General features: G+C 39.0%; 1 protein-coding gene across 2 annotated transcripts in view; it reads left to right on the forward strand.

The window, feature by feature from the left end:
• LOC136712303 (TBC1 domain family member 10A) overlaps positions 1-23,501 on the forward strand; it is a 95,034-nt gene that overhangs the window by 29,436 nt on the left and 42,097 nt on the right. For both annotated transcript variants that reach the window (XR_010804815.1, XM_066688791.1), the window contains exon 2: positions 15,381-15,480. Coding sequence is in view for 1 of the 2 variants with exons in the window: in XM_066688791.1 (XP_066544888.1) it covers positions 15,381-15,480 (100 nt within the window). In the remaining variant the exon portion in view is untranslated. The remainder of the gene's footprint in view (positions 1-15,380; positions 15,481-23,501) is intronic.

Raw genomic sequence — 23,501 nt, forward strand, 5'->3', positions numbered from 1 at the left:
GGCTGTCCCTTTCACAAATTATTTTTCTTTTTATTTGTGTTTGTATTTTAGATTTTAGCCAGGTGATTGTAATTGGGAATCCTCACTAAATAAACCTCATTCCAGTGGGAGTATTATCAAAGTGTATAGTGCAAAGTGCACCATAATACCACTCAAGGCAGGTTGACTGAATAAATGAGTGGAGGAACATAACAAATGCAGATGTCTCCAAACAGGTGTACTGCATGATAAAATTAAGCAATTCACATCCTATCATGCTCGGTGGCATGTATACAAATACTGAGCAGACCCAGTTGACCTCGATTTTGGATCAAGTTGGCAGTGAATAAACCTCTCATTACAAAGACAAATGAACATTTGAGAGTTCAGTGGTGCAAAAACCATAGGCACTGGTCTACAGAGATATGTTCAGATGAGTCATCCTTCACCATATTCTCGACATGTGGGCGAGTGCATGTGTGGCGACACCGAGAACGGTACAGACCTGACTTGCCCAGCCACAGCATAATGGAGCCCCCAGACCCCCTCACTGTAGGGGTCATCTATGGGAAATTTTGGACTGACGTGTTATACAGCACTCTCCACCACCATCATCAAAACACCAAATGTGACCATTACCAAATGAATATCTTTTGGAAGAATGGTGTTCTGTCCCTCCAGTAGAGTTCCAGAGATTAGTACAGGGGTGGCTAACCCTGGTCCTGGAGAGCCACAGGTTCTGCAGGTTTTTGTTTTATCCAAATCGTTAACTGCTTAATTGAACCAATAATTTGTCTTAATTAGGCAAAATGTCCCTGTGTTCAAGATTGATAACCAAGACCATGACCAAGATTCATTGGTAATTAAGAGAGACCTGGAAATCCTGGAGGATTGTGGCTCTCCAGGACCAGGGTTAGCCACCCCTGGACTAGTAGAATCTGTGCCAAGGCACATTGTTGACACTGTATGTTGTTTTTTACTTTAATTTGTCACCCATCTGTATAACATTAAAAAAGTGTTTGCATGCTGTTAAACAGATCATGACAGTACATGTTATGGTTACAGTTTTATACCTTTTGGTTTATTTAATAGAACATCAAAATCAGCAAAGAAAATCATAGTCCAAGCAAAGTATTTTTAACCAACAAACTGTAAAAGTGTTATCCAGCCATAACACCTTAATAGAAATTGTGATACAACCAATATGGAAAGACAGCCAGCCCAGTTTCAGACACAAAAGGATCAAGGAGGGCAAAAGCAGGTGGTAATTGCAGCGTATTGAATGAGTTTCTTGGGATTGTCAAGTGGTTTGGCAGGTAAAAGCTCTTGGTGCAAGTGGAGCTCTACAGTACAAAGAGAACAGTCTGGGCTGTGTCATAGACCAGGATTCCCACCGGGGAAGTACTCAGTTGGCCAAGTGCTGGCAGGGTTGGCTGGGCTTGAGTCGCCCTGGATTTCCTTTCTGCACTATCCCCCTAAAGTTCCCTTTAAGTCTCTGTCAACATGACCCATGTTACTCCTCACTGTGGTGGAATCGAGTGTGGTTTGACATAACCAAAGCTCACTTTGGCTAGCAGAACTGGATGTGAACCCAGGCCTCCAGGGAACTGAAAAGGAAGTGACTGGTTTCCATACACAGGCATACACCCCTACGCTTTTGCCACAAAGACCCACACAGTTTTTCTAAACATTCCTTTAATGTTACTGAAGCTGTCATTGTCACATCTCCAGCATGAACTCTGGCTTCCGCTGCATTTCCCTCTGTGTGTGTGTGTGTCCCACCTTTGGAGACAAGTTAAAGTTGTATTGTTTTAATACATTTACATGGCATAATAATCTCATTCCTGCTTTTGCAGGTCACCCTACTTCCTATTTAAGTTCCACAGATGTTTAATTGTCTAGTTTGTCCTCCACTATATAAAAAAAAAAAGTCAAAAGTCATGCACTCAACTTCAGGCTTTGATCAAAACCGCAAAAGTCCTCGCCCTTACCTCGCATCCGACTGTTTGCGCATTCAGCAAACTTTCTCCTTCTTCCTGTTTTGCAAGTGCCTGTGTGTGTGAATTTCCACCACCACCACGCTTGTCATATACATACACTCACCTAAAGGATTATTAGGAACACCTGTTCAATTTCTCATTAATACAATTATCTAACCAACCAATCACATGGCAGTTGCTTCAATGCATTTAAGGGTGTGGTCCTGGTCAAGACAATCTCCTGAACTCCAAACTGAATGTCTGAATGGGAAAGAAAGGTGATTTAAGCAATTTTGAGCGTGGCATGGTTGTTGGTGCCAGACGGGCCGGTCTGAGTATTTCACAATCTGCTCAGTTACTGGGATTTTCACGCACAACCATTTCTAGGGTTTACAAAGAATGGTGTGAAAAGGGAAAAACATCCAGTATGCGGCAGTCCTGTGGGCGAAAATGCCTTGTTGATGCTAGAGGTCAGAGGAGAATGGGCCGACTGATTCAAGCTGATAGAAGAGCAACTTTGACTGAAATAACCACTCGTTACAACCGAGGTATGCAGCAAAGCATTTGTGAAGCCACAACACGTACAACCTTGAGGCGGATGGGCTACAACAGCAGAAGACCCCACCGGGTACCACTCATCTCCACTACAAATAGCAAAAAGAGGCTACAATTTGCACAAGCTCACCAAAATTGGACAGTTGAAGACTGGAAAAATGTTGCCTGGTCTGATGAGTCTCGATTTCTGTTGAGACATTCAGATGGTAGTCAGAATTTGGCGTAAACAGAATGAGAACATGGATCCATCATGCCTTGTTACCACTGTGCAGGCTGGTGGTGGTGGTGTAATGGTGTGGGGGATGTTTTCTTGGCACACTTTAGGCCCCTTAGTGCCAATTGGGCATCGTTTAAATGCCACGGCCTACCTGAGCATTGTTTCTGACCATGTCCATCCCTTTATGAGCACCATGTACCCATCCTCTGATGGCTACTTCCAGCAGGATAATGCACCATGTCACAAAGGTTGAATCATTTCAAATTGGTTTCTTGAACATGACAATGAGTTCACTTTACTAAACTGGCCCCCACAGTCACCAGATCTCAACCCAATAGAGCATCTTTGGGATGTGGTGGAACGGGAGCTTTGTGCCCTGGATGTGCATCCCACAAATCTCCATCAACTGCAAGATGCTATCCTATCAATATGGGCCAACATTTCTAAAGAATGCTTTCAGCACCTTGTTGAATCAATGCCACGTAGAATTAAGGCAGTTCTGAAGGCGAAAGGGGGTCAAACACAGTATTAGTATGGTGTTCCTAATAATCCTTTAGGTGAGTGTATGTGTTTACTTTGTTTAGAGAAAGAGCTAATGGCATTTATTTTGGGGACGGATGGAAAAAGGGATGTGCTGTTGAGAAGTTAGCTTAATTTTTTTTCTATGGGAACATGCAAGACCAGTTCTTTGGTTATAAATAAATAAAATGTAATAATAATGAATCTTCATTATATACAACAAGAAAACAGAAGTAACAGTGTCCTCAATTGTGTAAATCTGAGCTCCGGACAAGTAAAGCTGGCGCAAGGCTATAGTCCAGACATCAATTAATCAGTAACGGGGACTTCTGAACACTTTCGTAATATTATTTATTTAAAAAATGTTTAATATTTTTTTCTTACCAGATGCCCTTATCCAGGGCAACTTACAAATTATAAGAGCATTGCAAAAGTGCAAGAATACAGTACAGATCAAAACCAAAAATAAATTTGTTCTAAGAAGTTCTAAGTGCATAGGAAAATACATAGTTAATACAATCTAGGATGTAGGACTTGTATTTTGTATTAGCTAAGTGCAGACAAGATGTACAGTCAAAGTTAAGCGCTAAGGGGAAGGGGGTATAGGGGAAGTCACAGTAAACAACATGAGTACTAGCAATGTAAAAGCAAGCAGTATGATAAAAACGTTACATAAAGTGCAATTTTACAGGAGAGATGAACCACACGGGAATAAACAGCTAAATTAACAGGTATAGTCTGAAAAGATGTCTTGAGTAATCACAGGAAGGAGGTCATTCCACCACTTAGGGGCCAGGGATGAAAAGGACTAGGCACTGGAGGAAGGGGAGTGAAGAAGAGGCAAAGTTAAACTTCTGGCGCAGGAAGACTGGAGAGGTCTGGAGGGGATGTACGGAAAGGTAGCTCAGTGCAGTCTGGTCGAGACAGTGGTAGGTGAGGGTCAATGTCTTGAACTGAATGCGTGCCGGTATTGGGAGCCAGTGGAGTAGCGTGTGCGAATCGGGGCAGAGAGAAAACCAGACGAGCTGCAGAGTTCTGGATGAGCTGGAGCGGGCGGGTAGTAGTTGCAGGCAGGCCGGCCAGGAGGGAGTTGCAGTAGTCCAGGTAGGAGACAACCAGTGACTGGACAGCAGCTGAGTTGAGTAGTTGGTGAGGAAGGGTCGGATTCAGCGTATGTTGCTCAGGAAGAATCTGCAGATGCGTGTCAGCGTGTTGATGTGCTGAGTGTAGGAGATCGCAGGATCGAGGGTGACTCCTAGGCTATTAGTGGAAGAAGAGGGAGAGAGTCTCGTAGATTCTAAGGTGATTGAGATGGAGAGATCAGCAGAAGGTGAGGATGAGGGGGGGAGGAAAAAGTTCAAATTTTGAGAGGTTGAGCTTGAGGTGAAGAATTTCTCTCCTCTCTCACCTGGTTAGTCAGCATCCCTCATTTCTTCCAGCAGTGTTGATGAATAAATTTACACTCTTGTAGCTTTTCTATGTTTTTAAATATCAGTCTCAGTCAGTGTCAATATAGTTGAGAGGAAGAAGGAAAAAAAAAAAAAAGTTAGTGTTGCTTTTAGTTTTTAGTTGTCTTAAAATTAGTTTGTTCTACTTTTAAATTGAAAATAATACACACACAGTCTATACATAATATATATTTAATGTATATTGTGTCTAATAATATATAATGTATTGAACATTTAGGGTCAAGTGCAACGAATTGAAAGCAGCACACTAACTGGGGATGATCCTGTGGTAATAGCCTACCAGCAAGTTCATTGCAATTGACTCTATATGACTATGATACAGGGTGTTTATGACTAAAGCCCGACTGATACAGGTTTTTTGGGTCCGATACCGATAATTGGGGAGCAAAATTCCCCAATATATCTGCCGAATTTCTTTATTTGTTAGCATGCAAAACTGCAATTTTCTAGCATGGATCCCTCAAAATTGGCTCTCGGAGAGAAACTGTGACAAATATGCATTGAAGGCAGGATTTTTTCATTTTAATTGATTGATTTTATAAATATCCTGTATAGTTTTAGTTTTATCCAACATTGCCTTGCATTTTTTCACTCTTTTTCTGAGCTTGCATGTTATTTGTAGACCGTTTTTTCATGCTGATGTCCAGATAACATCATCAGCAAACATTTACTGTTTTTCTTTATTTTAATTGCTATTGTGATTTTTTTTTTTTTTTCACATAAATGTTTTATTATTTTGTTTAGTATTTTTGTACAGGATATACAAAATAACATCCCGCTCCCCACGCCCCTCCCCCCCGGCAACCTGGTATCTACCCTGGACCCATATAGTTGGGACAGTGAGGAGAAAAGTAAATAAAATAAAATACAATAATGATGATAATAGTATTCAATCTGTGCCATCCAACAATAAGGCTATTCTATAAGTCTGCTGCTTCCCACATTTAGCTGCACCTCAGCGTGGCCGTGCCGGTCCAGGGGGTTTCCACTAGGGGTCAGCTGCACCTCTGCCTGTGCCCGAACTAGTTTCAGGAGGCACAGTTTTGTACATCTTATCGGCTGAGTCCCAAACTGGTCCGGGGCACGTACTTTGACGTCCTTTATGCAATGCCACTGCATTTGGAAATTGTAACTACAGTAATGGTGACCGCTCTTGATGTGAGAGATGCTGTAGAAACTTTTCCAAAGAAGGAATATGTGTGTTTACCTTGGGAAAACTATTAATCTGGTGCAGTTATTAATGTACACATAGGATTAATTGCTTGGTGTAGAAAGACATTTAAAAGTGTTTGAAAAGATCATGAAAATCCTGCTGGAGAAAGGACTGCACCGGACTGTGCCGTGACAAGATACATTCTTTTTTGTTGTTTTTTGTTATAAATACACGCAAACATGAAATATTCATCCTGGATTTAAATTAAATGTCCTGATGTCTTGTAAATTCTCTCAAAATGTAAATGGCATGGTTTTTAGCTTTCCCCTGAGGCTAGTTTTTATGTGATCAATCGCATGAAGAAGCACATATTTTAATTATATTTGCAATCCCTCATTATCGTTAACTATATTTTAATGGTAATCCAAGAATAGAAGCTTTTCTGACTGCAGAAATACAAACCTTACAAAACTTAGTGATTTGATACAACTGATCCATTAATTACGGTGTCTTTTTTTTTTTTTTTTTTTTTTAAAGGAATCCCATTCAAATAAAAGTTGATGCCACGTACGATGGTATTGATGTGTGACTCTTTTATTCTGCAACATTGATAAAGCTGTAGGTTTGTGGAAAAACTGTTTGAGTCAGAGTGTTGTCCGTATTTATATATACATGTATTAGTTTTTCTTAAGAAACTACATATATAGGCTGTGACCGTATGTGTCATACTGTATATTTCATATAGATATGTAGTGGCTACACGGGACAGATTTAAACCCACGTTTACTGTATTTAATAAAGCAATGCATTTAATTCTCTAACAGATAAATAATAAGGGAGAATATCTAGCATACTTAAATTAAGCTATATTGTCAATGTTCATCGGATCATGATACAAGGAGAAGTAACAAGGTTATTTACGATTCGCTGGTAAACAAAATAAACTCGATAACATTTTAAGTTTAATTTGTTTTATATTGTTTCAGTGTGTTTGAACTGTTGAATATCTGGTATAACTTATACTATAAGACTATGTTAGATATCATAAAAACATTTCAGCCCAAAGTTTATTGAGCTTTAATGTTAGAGGTATTTCAGCCTCCAGTTTAAAATACTAAATCCCAGAGTGCCGAGTGTCGTAGACTGCGTTTTGACCTTTCGTGTCTCACATTCACTTCCTAGGGCAGCTGTACCTCATGACAATGAATGGAAACGCTGCCTGTAAAGTGTAGGTGCACGGTTACAGCCCGGCCACACGGAGGTGCACCTAAGCATGACCAGTGGAAACGGGGTACAACAGAAGAGACCCCACAAAGTGGACTAGGGATAATACCCATGAGGAAACTTCTATGGGGTGTCAGATAAGATCTATGGCAAATTTTGAGGTGGATTAACTGGTGATTTAGGATTCTTTGAAGATCCAAATATGTTGTCCCAAACTGTCTCCCAATGAATTGGTCTATGCACTATAGCCAGATCTCTTTCCCATACAGCAGTTTCAAGTAGATTTCAGAGACCATTCCCCTAGAGGAGAAATCCATTTTATCATAGGGTGGAGTTGTAGTTCGGACCCCCAGGGTACCCCATAAGCCCACAAAGCGGACCGAAGTCTTAAATATAAAGAAAGGACGAACCCGGCAAATCAAAAACTGAACACAGATCCTCGAAACTGAGAAGACCTTCCTTGTTAAATATATCATTAAACATGTTAATGCTCTTTTTAGACCATAATACTGAAGAGAAAGGCTGTCTACCAGACAAAAGATCTATGTTATGCCAAATAGGAGATTGTGGATGCCATTTAATTTTGATCTCCATATGCTTTTCCACTGTTCTCCAATTTGCAATCGAGTAAGCCATAATAGGGCAATTAAATAAAGCACGCTTTATTTGCAGGGCTTACACCAAAAAAGGGTCTTGTATTCTAATAGGGGATATTACAGCTTCTTCAGTCTTTCCCCAGGGTACAGTAGATAGCGGATCCAGACAGACTTTCAGGAAACGTAATTGAAAAGCCAAATGAAAGAGTTTAAAATTTGGAACTGCTAGACCTGCTGATTTATCTCGTTGTAGTGTGCTATATTTAATCTGGGGTCGTTTATTTCCTATATAAATTTTCTGATAAGAGAATCAAATTTAACCCAATAGTCTGCAGGTGGAGGTAAAGGTATCATGGAGCTTATGAAGTTGATGTGCGAGAGGATATTCATATTTATAGTAGCATAGTAGAAATCCGGGCATATAAAGATGTGGGCATGAGTGACCATCTGTGTATATCCTCACAAACTTCTTTAAAAGTACTCATATTTTTTTTGTGTGGCAATTGTTGGTAAGGAGGGATAAATCTTAATACCCAAATAAGTAAACTGCTTTTTTACAGGAATAATTGATGGTAATTGGACCCTGCCAGCTGTAGCATTGAGGGGCAACAGCACAGATTTAGACCAATTAATTTTGAAACCAGACCAGGCATTGAATTGACTGAAATTTGACAGAATTGTAGGGAGAGAGTGTTGAATATCAGCGACCATATAGCAGAATATCATCAGCATATAGGGAGATGGTATGCTTTGACTGTTTAAAATCAATAGGGGATGTCATACTTTGACGAATATTCTGTGCTATTGTGAATTTTGAAAAGCGATTTAATTAATTTTTCAGTAAGGATGCGCCTCTATACCATAGTATATGGTAATCTTTAGTCATGATGAAAATAAACACTTGCTTTCAGTACAGTACAGTGCAGTCTTTTTCCTTTTTTTTTCTTTTTCTTTCTTTTCTTTTGGGTGGGTTTCCTGTTTTCAGAATTTGGACTATGCCAAAGCCAGAGCAACTGAAATCTGGCTTAATTTTACAGTCTTAACCTCCAGACCTCAGTTAAAGCTAAAGTTACAGTTTTCACGATGAGCAGAAACTGCAAAGCACAGAATACTTTTGTTCTTCTGCAGCCACATTTGCCATTCCTGCACAAAATTCCTGCACCAAAGGCCATTTCATTCTGGAATTTTCTGCCCAAATCATGACCTCAGAAGATTTTTTTTTTTTTGGTCAAGCCAGGGAGCTCTATCTAATTGTAAAGAGTGATCTTGGGTAGAGAGCAACTAAATTAGTTTATTATTATTAATAATAATAATGATGATGATGATGATAATAATAATAAGCATAATTATTTTTACAATCATTGTTGAAATTAGCTCAAGTTTTCTGGAAATGAATCCTAATATCAAAACTTACATATACATGGATTTCCATGTACTTTCACTGTTTAACATGCATATCTCTGCAGTTTAGTTTTTTCCTCCCTTCTTTCTTTTAAAGACACTTCAGTCAATTATTAATTCAAGAGCCTTTTGTTGGTTTCATATAAACTGTCCCATCTTACCAGAATAACTCAATTTGCTTGATGATCCACTGATAACAAAGCACACTTCTGCATAGGGAACTCAAACTAGTCAGATCTTTTACAATACAAGGATGTTATATTTTGCTATGCAGAAGTGATGTAAGGTGAATGCAATGGGTTATTTTTTCTTCCTTAAGCTGACACAAAATCCTAGTATTCCTGCAGGAAATAATTCCTAGAATCCCTTACTTTAAATCCTTAGGAACTCTGGTTTAACAAGTCTGATGCGTTCTAGCATAACCTCTTGAATTGTCTGGTCGTGTTGTAAGCCCTCAAAGGCCAGTTTCCATAAATGAGCTAATGTGAGACAATCTGTAGTTTATCTCAGGAGTTTCCTTTATTTCTAGGGGATATTCATTACATCCATTCAAATTACATTTGCTGCAAAACAATGTAGTTAGCCACTTTACATGGATGGTCAATTACTTCTAGGTCCTAGTTACTCAGAGCACAGGGTTATAATCACCTGCCACTATGGACCAGGTGCAGACTGCATGGTTTGAGCTCCTATGTTGAGCAATTATCTTATTGCTTCATAGTCAGCAATACTATGATCTCCACAAGAACAGCTAAGTAGCTTTCACAAACTTGGTGTTGACAGAAAGCTGAGGCCTGGACATCTCCTCCTGCTCTTGCTTGTACCAAGTGATTGTCTCACTCACTCAGCAGTTTTATTAAGCAAATTCAGTTTAATTCCTCCCCCTTAACAATTTGAGGTTCTGATTATACAACACCACACAATACACATTCACTGCACAGTGCACACAATTTACATTAACTGACCTGATGTAATACAAAGTACATTGACTGATCATACACAGTACAACACAATTCTACATACTGTGAATTTATATAGATTGTATCTCTCTTGCCTGAAGTGTTGCCTAATATAGGCACAGACATTGTGAATGACACAAAGGTGCATGGAAAAATGTATGCTTGGAATAACAAAAAGCGATACAAATAGAAATTAGTGGATCCTAGAACAAACCAAAATATGTGACATAATTGAAAGTGAAAATGTTAATATGGTAAAGGGCTGGACACATTGCAAGAAGAACAGAAAATTGAATGGATACTAAAAAAATATAAAAAAAATAAAAATAAACCTAGAAGAGAACCACACTGGGAAGATGAAATCATATACTTTGCAGGCCTGACTTAGATAAGAGAAACTGCAGATTGAAGCAAGTGGAAACATCTCGGGGCTATATCCTCTTCAAATAAGGCTGATCACCCGATTCCAAGTACCGAGACTTCAAAAAAAAGAATGTCCTGGGAAGGTAAATGGAGATATTGAAATCGTAGTGACAATTTGGCAGGGAGTTCCATTAATGAAGAGCGCAATGAATGAAAGTCCTGCTATTTTCCTTTTCCAGTGACATCCTAGAGATCTTCTGATATTCTGGCTTCAGAATGTAATGTTGTTCTTGTGGTGTAGTTTGAAAGAGGCTCCAGCAGATCAGGATTGTTGTCAGCGATGCGCTGTGGAGGGTGACCTGGCCGCCCATGCATTCCCTAGCCGAGTGTGGCACTGGAGGAAACAGCTTGTGTTTTGCAGCCTCCAAAACAACATCCTGTTTGAGAATCGGCACTTCCCTTCTGCTTTCCGCCTAGCCTGCAACATCTACTGCTGCTGTGTTTTCGGTCTTAAACTAGAAATGAGAAATGTATATAGCTCTACTGTTTGTATTCCAACCTGCCCCATATCTGTGTTCTTAAGATCCTGATGGTTTTCTGTTGACTGTACCATCAATCTACTAATCTAATATAGATATGGGTATTTGCCACCTCTGAATAAAAGAAGAAACTTAAATTAATATGACAGATGTTCAGTCTCAATAGCAAATCGGCTCGGCAGGAAGAGGTGCAACACGCTGGCAGGGGCCCCACAGTCAACCATAATCAGCCCAGAGGCGTACGGCAACCCCACAACCGCCAATAATTGGTACTATTACATTGTGCACAGGCTCCACATTTGTAGTTACCATCAGGTATAGGTGCCACCAATGATTGTACAGAAAGGGGTAAATTTAGCTTATTTATTAACCAGTTTATTTAGAAAATTATGTCCACGTTTAAAGACGAGTCCAAGAACAAGTGCGACAAGTTACAGTCCAATTTAAGAGTGTACCAATATTTATTCTTTTTTTTTTTTTCCTGAGTGTTCTGAACATTTAGTATATGAGGTGACACAAATGACCGAATTATCTTAAGTTTTAGTTTTGGTTTGTAGCAACTCATTCCTGGATCTTTTATTGATTTTTATGACTGGCAATATTGAGGCACGTGTTGTCGTATCCCTGTTGCTGAAATTGTGCTCAAAATCAGTGTCCTGTTTGCAAATGCATTTTATTCTGCAGAACTGGCTATAGGGTAAACGGTTTATTAAGAGGAAGTGGGTGGTGACTGTCTGCTTTTAACAAAGTGTTACGATCAATAGGTTTTGTGTACAAATTCGTATGTAACGAATCCATAGATCTAGAAAATTGATTTGTAATCATACTGGATGGTGAATTTCAAATGTTCATTACATGAGTTAAGAAATTGGTTAAAAACATCATAACTTCAAGTTTAAAAGCAAGAAGTATCTGTAAACATTCTATTTTAATGTGGGCCAGTCAGATGCTGTTTAAGCAATACAATGCGTTTGTTATACAGCCTTTGTATTCAATGATAATAATATTAATTGATTTGATTTCGATTAGATTCCGATTTAATATGGGAATAGTGATAACTACAATACCAGTATTGCTTATGAGAGAGGTATGAGAGAATTAATGCTATGAACTGCACAGGGAACCCTCTAGCTTATATAACATGGTAACTAAAGATTAATGTTAAACATTGACTACCAGGCCCAAAACATCACATTGAATTGCTTTTTATTTAACAAATTGCTTTTAATTGCTTTTGTTTTTACAAAAAAAAAAAAAAAAAATACAACTAAAAAAGTACCTCATTTATAAACTACCATGAAATAATGGCAAATTAACCAAGGCTCTGAGTTGTATTTCAAAATAGTGCAAGTCCTTCAGAAAAGAGTGCACTTTTTAATAATCTTTAAAATAATAATAATAAAAAAATTCACCACATGTACAGTGCATCCAGAAAGTATTCACAGCGCTTCACTTTTTCCACATTTTGTTACAGCCTTATTCCAAAATGGATTAAATTAATTATTTTCCTCAAAATTCTACAAACAATACCCCATAATGACGTGAAAGAAGTTTGTTTGAAATCTTTGCAAATTTATTAAAAATAAAAAACAAAAAAAGCACATGTACATAAGTATTCACAGCCTTTGCCATGACACTCAAAATTGAGCTCAGGTGCATCCTGTTTCCACTGATCATCCTTGAGATGTTTCTACAACTTGATTGGAGTCCACCTGTGGTAAATTCAGTTGATTGGACATGATTTGGAAAGGCACACACCTGTCTATATAAGGTCCCACAGTTAACAGTGCATGTCAGAGCACAAACCAAGCCATGAAGTCCAAGGAATTGTCTGTAGACCGCCGAGACAGGATTGTATCAAGGCACAGATCTGGGGAAGGGTACGGAAGAATGTCTGCGGCATTGAAGGTCCCAATGAGCACAGTGGCCTCCATCATCTGTAAATGGAAGAAGTTTGGAACCACCAGGACTCTTCCTAGAGCTGGCCGCCTGTGCAAACTGAGCGATCGGGGGAGAAGGGCCTTAGTTAGGGAGGTGACCAAGAACCCGATGGTCACTCTGACAGAGCTCCAGTGTGTCTCTGTGGAGAGAGGAGAGCCTTCCAGAAGAACAACCATCTGTGCAGCACTCCACCAATCAGGCCTGTATGGTAGAGTGGCCAGACGGAAGCCACTCCTCAGTAAAAGGCACATGACAGCCTGCCCGGAGTTTGCCAAAAGGCACCTGAAGGACTCTCAGACCATGAGAAACAAAATTCTCTGGTCTGATGAAACAAAGATTGAACTCATGTCTGGAGGAAACCAGGCACCGCTCATCACCTGGCCAATAACATCCCTACAGTGAAGCATGGTGGTGGCAGCATCATGCTGTGGGGATGTTTTCAGCGGCAGGAACTGGGAGACTAGTCAGGATCGAGGGAAAGATGAATGCAGCAATGTACAGAGACATGCTTGATGAAAACCTGCTCCAGAGCGTTCTGGACTCCTTTGCAACTAGACTGATAACTGTTTGGCAAATCTCCTAGATAAACTAATAACAATGAAAGGGTCAGTGCACTCCAACATGTACTTATATTTTATACTACTCTGTGATAAGTATGATAATATGTCTAAATAAAACATGATATTCAGATAACATAATTGGGCAGGAATAGTATTTTATTATGAACAATTTCATAGTATTAACCTGTGTTTCAAACATTTCTGTAATACGAACTTTTGATTGTTAAATTGACTAGTCAAAAGATCCACAGAAATACCAAACTAAAGTTTTATTCAAGACAATTCACCGTATGGAGTCATGTTTTGCAATCATTTCAACGCTTAATTACACATTTCAGAAGTAACACTTGCAACTTTAGCATTTCCTATTTGCAAATGTAACCGAATTATACAAGAAATAGTCATATTAATAAATGTAGTGTCCCCCCCCCGTAATGTTTATTTGACGTGTCTTCTGGACAGTTACAGAAATTTATAATCACTCCACAGATTCATTTACAACAAATAAGTGAAATCCAGTTATCAAAATAAATATTGAAGTGAATTTATATTCATGGGATAGGTGTTAATAAAGAGGAAACTTATACAATACAGTAAGGCATAAATTACTAAATGCATTGTTTTGATATATCCACTTACCACAATGTCAGCACAGAATTGATATTCATGAGTGCTATAGAAAGTGTTATAAATATTAGGAAGTTCCAGCTAATTTGTTTGGATTTTTGTTATTTTGTTTTAATTACACTTTTTATGAGAACAAGTGTGTGGCAAAGTAACATTGCCTTGACCTTATATATTCAGCTTACTGTGAATACTGTAGTATAAAAAGACTACAAAAGGAAGCAGGTGTCAGATCTTGGGTAACCTAAATAAGTTTTCCATAGAAAATCATCATCTCTTCAAGTCAACAATTACAGAAGGAGCAGTGGTAGGGGATATTTTCAATTGACTAGCTGTTATTCGAGGATATAAACTGGTCAGTTCTTAAAACAAGAAATTAGAAATACAACCTTTTTACAATACAGTCAATGTTTCTGTTGACAGTGCTAGCGGGACTATTTAATGAGAGGCCAAACTATTTTTTGTCTGTCACCAAGCAATGAATTAAAGGCACATAAGTACACACAATGGGTAGTTCCTAGTGATTACAGACCAGCTTTGGCAGTAATTATACTTTGCCACAAATTGGTAGGTATTTACTGGAAGAGTACCGGAAAAGTGCTTGATGCACTGACTTTGTATAAAACGTTTGGAAAATGCAGAAATAGTACAGTTTTAACTTTTGCACTCTTTTTATTTATAGTATTATAGTATTATTCAGTTATAGAAAACTGCACAAAATGTAAACTATCAAATGATTCCTGTTTTTCAAAACTGCTTTATTGAACTATCTTCCAGATGACTTAAACTGTATACTGTATAGTCTGGTGACTGGTAACAGAATATACACTGAGCCTACCCGTGCTATAATAGTAATTACATGTACTGTAAGGGGATCTTCCACATTCAAACTGATAGTTTATGAGAATAGGTTATAGTGAACTATTACTTCCTGTAGCAAAGTTTATCTGCAAATCACAACTTGCTACACTTGCATTGCCAGACACTGCTTACATTTTGTATGCCTCTAGTGTGTAGCCTAAAATTATCTTTCAGAGAGAGCATATTCCCCATGGTCCATTTGTATTTGTACCAAATGTTCTTGCTCGGTGCACAGAAATCACAATACAGTGATTGGAATAGGCCAACTCTGCCTGTATAGAGGTTTGGAATAAATGATATCTGAATGATCTGGGATTTTGCATTAGCAGCATTTTCACATGAACTGCTTCATCAGAGTAAGACCTCATTGATGGACACTGGCCTGTGAAGCAAATGAGGAATCAATGCTGAATTGTTTCTTCCTTCTCTCTCTCTTTCCAGAGCACAGGATGTCCCCCCAGAGGTGCTGAGGCAGAGAGAGGTGAAGTGGCTGGACATGCTTAACAACTGGGACAAGTGGATGGCCAAGAGACACAAAAAGGTGAGGACCCACATCTTTTTTCAACTTCAGAATCGGCCAGCAGGTGTTAAGACATAGGGTTTGAAATCTATTAGCCTGGTTCACTAAAGACTCTAATGCAACCAGCATAAGCTTTCTGTAGCTGTGTCTCCGTTTTGGTTTTATTGGTTGCCAAGCAACACATCATAGTGGGCATGCATTGAGCAATAGCTGCATCTCTGGAGCTTTCATTTTCAGGCTTCCTTGTCAGCTTTCAGCCTTTGAAGACTGACTACTCTGAGAATATCACACATGCTTCCAAAGGTTGTCTCTCCTATACTTCCCCACTATTTCTATTTCTGTATGTATGGCATCATTTGTGCTAATTTGTAACCCTAATTTGTGAGTCACAAATATAAACATTAAAAGCCTTTTTAACTATACAATACTAGGTGTTATCAAAACATACAGCTCAGAGACAATGGGAACAGCACAGAGCTAAACTAATAGAATAGTTTGGTTTCTGATTGGTTTAAGTTAAAAACTTGTCAAAGTTTAAATGTGAATATTTTGAAACTTTTCTACAAAAAAAGTTCAGGGCAAGAGCTGTCTTTTCCATTAACAAACTCGATGGCTTGGATTCATGTAGGTTGGTGGCATTTCAGCATAATAACTTTAGAATAAAAATAAAGCTATCTTTCTTGCTTATTTGCTCAAATACAATTTCCCCGTGCCTGGGCTTGTTTGAAACCTAAAGCTGTCAGTAGATCTTTTGTCTAATGAGTGCCAGTTCCCACAGAGTGACACATCTTAGAACACCGTATATATGACAAGACTGAACAGGAACACTGTGAACTTAACTTTCCATTCACAAATGATGTGTATGGAAGCCAGGGGACCAGTGAACCTCTCATGCTTTTCAGTGTAAACTGTTGCTATTGTATGCTTCCTGATTACCTTATTTATATTGGTATTGTTTTAATGTTGAGATTTCAAGAAAGAACATAAGAACGTTTGCAAATGAGAGGAGGCTATTCGACCCATCGTGCTCGTTTGGTGTCCATTAATAACTGAGTGATCCAAGGATCCTATCCTGTCTTATTTTTAAATGTTCCCAAACTTTCAGCTTCTGACACATCATTGGGGAGTTTGTTCCAGATTGTGACTACTCTCTGTGTGAAGAAGTGTCTCCTGTTTTCCGTTTTGCATGCCTTGAAGCCCAATTTCCATTTGTGTCCCCGGGTGTGTGTGTCCCTGCTGATCTGGAAAAGTTCTTCTGGTTTGATGTGGTCGATGCCTTTCATGATTTTGAAGACTTGGATCAAGTCCCCACGTAGTCTCCTCTGTTCCAGGGTGAAAAGGTTCAGTTCCCTCAGTCTCTCCGAGTAGGACATTCCCTTCAGACCTGGAATAAGTCTGGTTGCTCTCCTCTGAACTGCCTCTAGAGCAGCGATATCCTTCTTGAAGTGTGGTGCCCAGAACTGCACACAGTATTCCAGATGAGGTCTAACTAGTGCATTGTACATTCTTAACATTACTTCCCTTGTTTTAAATTCTACACTTTTGACAATATACCCTAGCATTCTGTTTGCCTTTTTTATTGCTTCCCCACATTGTTTGGATGGAGAAAGTGAGGAGTCCACATAGACTCCTAGGTCTTTCTCATGTGTTACTTCATCAAGATCTGTACCTCCCATAGTGTAATTATAGTGGACATTTGTGTTACCTGCATGTATTACCTTGCACTTGTCCACATTGAATTTCATCTGCCAGGTGTCGGCCCACAACTGAATATTATTTAAGTCCCTTTGAATAGCCTGTGCTGCCAAGATAGTATCTGTTGAGCCACCTATTTTAGTATCATCTGCAAATCTGACAAGTTTGCTAACTATCCCAGAGTCCAGATCATTAATATAGATTAGAAAAAGCAAAGGCCCTAGTACTGATCCCTGTGGAACTCCACTAACAACCTCACTCCAGTTAGAAGCAACTCCTCTAATTGACACCCTCTGTTTCCTAGACATCAACCAGTTCATAATCCATCTACTTACATTACCCTGAATGCCTACAGCTTCCAATTTGAGGATCAGTCTTTGGTGTGGAACCTTATCAAAAGCTTTCTTAAAATCTAAGTATATCATATCATATGCTTTCACGTGATCTACAGCTGCAGTTGCATGTTCAAAAAATTCTAATAAATTAGTAAGATATGATCTGCCTCGTCTAAACCCATGTTGACGATCTCCAAGAATATGGTTTTCATTAAGATGCTCCTCTATTTTCTGTCTAATCATTTTTTCCAACATTTTACAAGTGATGCAGGTGAGACTGATTGGTCTGTAATTTCCCGGCTCAGTTTGTCCCCTTTCTTGTGGATTGGTATGACAATTGCTGTCTTCCAGTCAGTTGGCACATCCCTTCTAAGTGTCATTTGGAATATTTGAGTTAGCGGCCTATAAATAATTTCCCTCATTTCTTTAAGTAATGTTGGAAATATCCCATCTGGCCCAGGTGATTTGTTTGTTTTTAATTCTGCTAGTCTCTTTAGTACCTCCTCCTCATTTATCCTGATCTCTCTTAGGATTTGACTGGACTGATTGTTAACCTATGCCATGTTATCCGTTTTTTATTTTGTGAGAATCTCTGTGAAATATTAATTTAGAACAATTTGCCACATCTTGTTCATTTTCCAAGATACTTCCATTTTTGCCTTTTAGCTGTTTCACTTCCTCCTTTATTGACCTCTTGCTGTTGTAATATTGAAAAAAGCTCTTTGCGTTAGTTTTAGCTCCAAGAGCTATGTTTCTTTCTATTTCCCTCTTTGCTTTCCTGATCCCTTTCTTAAGATCTCTTTGCAGCTCAACATATTCCTTGTATTTTGTTTTGTCTCCATCCCTTTTGTATGCACTATACAACCTTTTCTTTCTGTTGATATTTTTTTGCATACCTCTATTAAACCATTTTGGCCAATGTTTTTTGTCCTCAATTTGGTAAGTTTTGGTACAAATTGCCCCTGAGCCTCAAGTAGTATATTCTTAAAATATACCCATCCGTTTTCAACTGACTCTGTATCCAATGTGCTCCAGTCTACCTCTTCTAAGTGCCACCTCATACCTTCAAGGTTTGCTTTTCTAGAATTGTAGACTATTGTTTTAGACTTGGACCTTGTTTTTTGAAAGAATGCCTCAAAGCTAACCATATTGTGATCACAATTTGCCATTGGTTCTCTAACTACTGTCCCTCTGACTCTGTCTTGGTCATCTGAAAAGATCAAGTCAATGCATGCACTCTCCCTGGTTGGTTCCCTGACGAATTAAGTTAGAAAGCAATCATTTACCATCTCAACCATTTATATTTTTGCTTCTGTAGTCCCAACCGGGCTTTCCCAGTCTAAGTTTGGGAAATTGAAATCCCCCATTATAACAGCCACATCCTTGCTACATGCAGTCCTGATTACACTGTACAATGCAACATATTTCTGAATATCTGAATTGGGTGGTATGTAACACACTCCTACCACTAATCCTCCAGATCTGTTTTCAGGAGTTTCACCCACAAAGATTCTGTTCCTTTACTGGGATCTAATTTGAGTTCTTCTGCCTCAATGTCATTTTTCACATATAATGCTACCCCACCCCCTCTTCGATTTTGCCTGTCTCTCCTAAACTGTGTGTATCCTTCCAACTTGTATTCATCCCCATCATTTTCTGTAAGCCATGTTTCCGTCACACCTACAACATCATAGTCACACGCCAGCACTGTGGCTTCTATGTCTTACATCTTGTTCCTTATACTCCTGGCATTGAGGTACAAACATTTCAGGACTTTCCTACTAGCAGTTTCCCTTGGTTTTCTTTCCTTAGAGGACCATCTCCCATTGTCAGAGCTCCCTGCCCCCCTGGTCCATAGTTTAAATGATTCTCAATTTCTCTGCCCATACGCTCTCCCAATGCATTAGCCCCCCTTCTGTTTATATGTAGACCGTCCAGATTGTACAGGTCCCATCTATCCCAGAAGAAAGACCAATGCTCCATAAACCTAAACCCCTCTTCCCTACACCAAGCTTTCAACCACATGTTAAACTTTCTAATCTCTGCCTGTCTCCCTGGCCTGGCACGTGGTACCGGAAGTATTTCAGAGAAAACTACCGTGGAGGTTCTGCTCTTTAGTTTTGTTCCTAACGCTTTAAATTTGTCTTGCAGAACCTCTGTCCTACCTTTTCCTATGTCATTGGTTCCAATGTGAACCATGACCAGTGGATTCTCCCCGGCTTTGGCCAGTAGCCCGTCTACTAGTTTAGGGAGATAAACTAGTAGATAAACATTTAGAATAACTAGGAGTAACCAAGGAAAGTTTAATTTCAGACCCCCCACAATTCATTATGTGAAGTGGCAACTATTTTTAGTGTCATCTTGATTTTAATTGTCAGATCGGGTCTTTGTTTTGTTGTTAAAGGGGAACTCCACTGATAATCCATAATTTCACAGGTTATTCTATAAGTAGAAACATTATGTGGTGTGAGTTTTTCATGTCCAGCTCATTCTATGTACCAGAAATCAGAGATCGTTAAATATGTTTCTCTTATGTTTCTCTTACATTCTTAACAACCAGGCAGTTGAATGCTGGAACCTTGTCATTTACATTTCACTAATTCCGTCTCATTTTCCTATTGAAAATGGTCACATCCACATTTTTTTTTTCAAACCAACAGCAGAGCGATTTGTATCTCTTTCCAGCACATCTTCAGCCTACTTTGGAGGAATCATCCCTCTCGACTATGGCTGGACGACATACCACATTTTTTCAATATAGTTGATGTATTTTGTGCAAAATACAAAATGCTTGTATTGCGGGTATCATGTTTTTCATTTTAATGCAAGTACAGTGGCTCTCATAAGTATTCATTCCCCTTAGACACATTTCATTGTGTTACAACATGAAATCAGAATGGATTTAATCAGGAGTTTTTGCCACTGATCAAAACAAAATGTCTCTGATGTCAAAGTGAAAAATATAATCTGCAAATTGTTATAAATTAATTACAAATACAAAACTGAAAATAATCACCCCCTATGCTATTACACACCTGATTGAGCTGTGGTGAAATCAATTGTCTTTAGAAGTCACGTAATTAGTTATTAGTTAAATGGAGTCCACCTCTGTGCCATTAAGGTGTCACATGATTTCAGGTTAAATACACCTGTCTCTGGGAGGTCCCACATGTGGTTAGTACAATTCCTAACAAAAACTACATCATGAAGACGAAGGAACATTCAAAGCAAATCCGGAATAAGGTTCTTCAAAAGCACCAATCAGGGGTAGGATATAAGAACATTTCCAAGGCATTGAATAACCCCTGGAATACAGTAAAGTCCATTATTAAGACATGGAGAGAATATGGCACAACTGTGAATCTGCCTAGATCAGGCTTTCCTCAAAAACAGAGTATTCGGGCAAGAATGGCACTAGTCAGGGAGGCCACCAAGAGGCCTATGGCAACTCTAAAGGAGTTAATCTTCCACGGCTGAGCTACTATGCATACTATGCACGACACTATGCATACTGCAACAATAGCCCAGGTGCTTCACAAAAGTGGCCTTTATGGGAGAGTGGCACAATGAAAGCCATCGCTGAAAAAAAACTCACATCAGATCTTGGCTACAGTTTGCCAGAAAGCATGTGGGAGACTCTGAGACCACGTGGAGGAAAATTGCTGTGTCCAGATGTAGGCATAACAGGCATAACACATAGGGAGAGGAAGAGAGAATTAGAAAGTAAATGCAAGCTATAGGGTACAGAATCAATGAGCTGTGAAATTAGTTCAGACCCACTCTGTTCTTACAAAGGCCTACTCCCTTCCATGGAATTGGTTAGAAAAATATCAAATAAGGCTTAGTGTTTGAGGATGCATAATTCAGGACCACAAAAATAAATAAATATGCCTAAGTGACTGGTAGAATTATAGAGCTGCATCAGCATAGTTGCAGGATGTGATATAAGATTACCATGCATGCTGACTCAAGATGCTAGGGTCAGTCATTACAATACACCAGATTGTAATGTTCCTCTAGTGACCTTTAAAACAATGATAAAACACGCCTACCTCACCGGTTTTCAGGGTGTGTGTCAGTGGCTTCTGTTGTGCTTCAGCAAGCTCTGTTTCCTGTCACTGTCTCTTCTATTCTATCACCAGTTCTACACCCATCTTCATTGACCTTACGGTCAAATCATCTGGGAGAGTCCGGTGGTTAAAGTTAAATGGGCTACTAAATTCCTTTCAGTTCAGAAAGAGCTTATGTTGTAGTTGCCAAAGTCAGTGGTTGATTGTAGCCCTATAGCTCAGCTGCTAGTCTCTGCAAATTGTGTTTTGTTTGTAAGTTGAAGAACACTTTCTCATCCACTAATGTTATCTTTTATTAAGTGCTTGTGATTTAGGGGGATTCTTTATATTTAAATGTAAACTTGTCTCTCTTTCTGTTCCACAATAATGCTGGGATAGTGACATCTTTAGTTTATTCAAACGGGGGTGGGCACAGAATTGTCACTATTGCAATTAAGAGCTTGATTCTTTAGAATAGATCAGACACAAACACAAGGTTAAAAAGAAACTAACAACTCATTATTATATAACAAATGTACACAGACTATGCTAAAGTATTAAAATAATGGATAGAATTGGCAGTTGGATGTATTGCATAAAAGTTACTTTAGATAGTGATTATAACCGTGACAATATCCTATATAAGATGGAAGGTTACTCTTGATATCAATATTGTTACTCCAACCCTATGTTAGTATTGGTTGGTTATTTAACCTGTGTACAGATCTGGGCTCCACACTTCAAGAAAGATATCGCTGCTCTAGAGGCAGTTCAGAGGCGAGCAACCAGACTTATTCCAGGTCTGAAGGGAATGTCCTACTAAGAGACTGAGGGACCTGAACATTTTCACCCTGGAACAGAGGAGACTACGTGGGGACTTGATTCAAGTCTTCAAAATCATGAAAGGCATCGACCACATCAAACCAGAGGAGCTTTTCCAGATCAGCAGGGACAAATGGAAATTGGGCTTCAAGGCATGCAAAACGGAAAACAGGAGACACTTTTTCACACAGAGAGTTGTCACAATCTGGAACAAACTACCCAGCGATGTGGTTGAAGAGACAATTTGGGAACATTCAGAAACAGACTGGATAGGATCTTGGATCACTTAGTTATTAATGGACACCAAACGATCATGATGGGTTGAATGGCCTCCTCTCGTTTCTAATTTTTGTTTTTTTTGGTGATTTGGATGTTGGTTCCTGTTTTGGCTAAACACTTTCATTCTCTCTTCTGGGACAGAATGACCGTGGTGGTTGCTTATTGAACCACTTTCACACAAACAACAAAACACACTAAAACTCTAAACATTTAACTCCAACAACCACTCTTAAACTCCAAACTTCGTCCCCTTGCTCCCGAATCACTGGCTTTTTGTATATGGCCACCTTCCTGTTCTGGGTCAGAGGGTAACTGCCACAGAGTGGAATTGCAGCCTCTAGAGTGCTAGGTTCAGGTCTCTGACCAACACAGAACAGCGCCACCTCCTTGTAGTGACCACACTATGTATCTACATCTCTAAAATGACCCCATCTATGGGCTCAAATTAGCACCATAAGTAACAAATTAAAAAAATATATATATTGTAAACAATATTTTCAACTTTTTTTTTTGATGTTGAGATCAAAAATAAAAAAATCAAAAGCAAAATGTATGGAATTGTAAACAAAAATTATATTGAAAGTAAAAAAAAAAAAAAATTTGAAAGCAAATAATGTTAAATCAAGAGCAAAACTCGCCTGCAGTCCCTGTCTTTGTTTGTGATGCTGCGATCTTTGCTTTCGCTGCCAGTTTCTTTGCTTTTGCTTTTGTTTTTAGTTTTGCCGTGAGGGCGGGATTTATAGGGAGGCATGGATCTTGGGTCTCCATTGGTCCAGCAGGTTTGAGTGATGGTTCTTCCTAACCCAATCAGTGAGCAGGGTAGGCTGGTCTCGGTGATTTCTGTGTGGGATGGGAATCAATT

This window comes from Amia ocellicauda, chromosome 17, assembly GCF_036373705.1.
Source record: "Amia ocellicauda isolate fAmiCal2 chromosome 17, fAmiCal2.hap1, whole genome shotgun sequence".
Classification (NCBI taxonomy): Eukaryota; Metazoa; Chordata; class Actinopteri; order Amiiformes; family Amiidae; genus Amia; species Amia ocellicauda.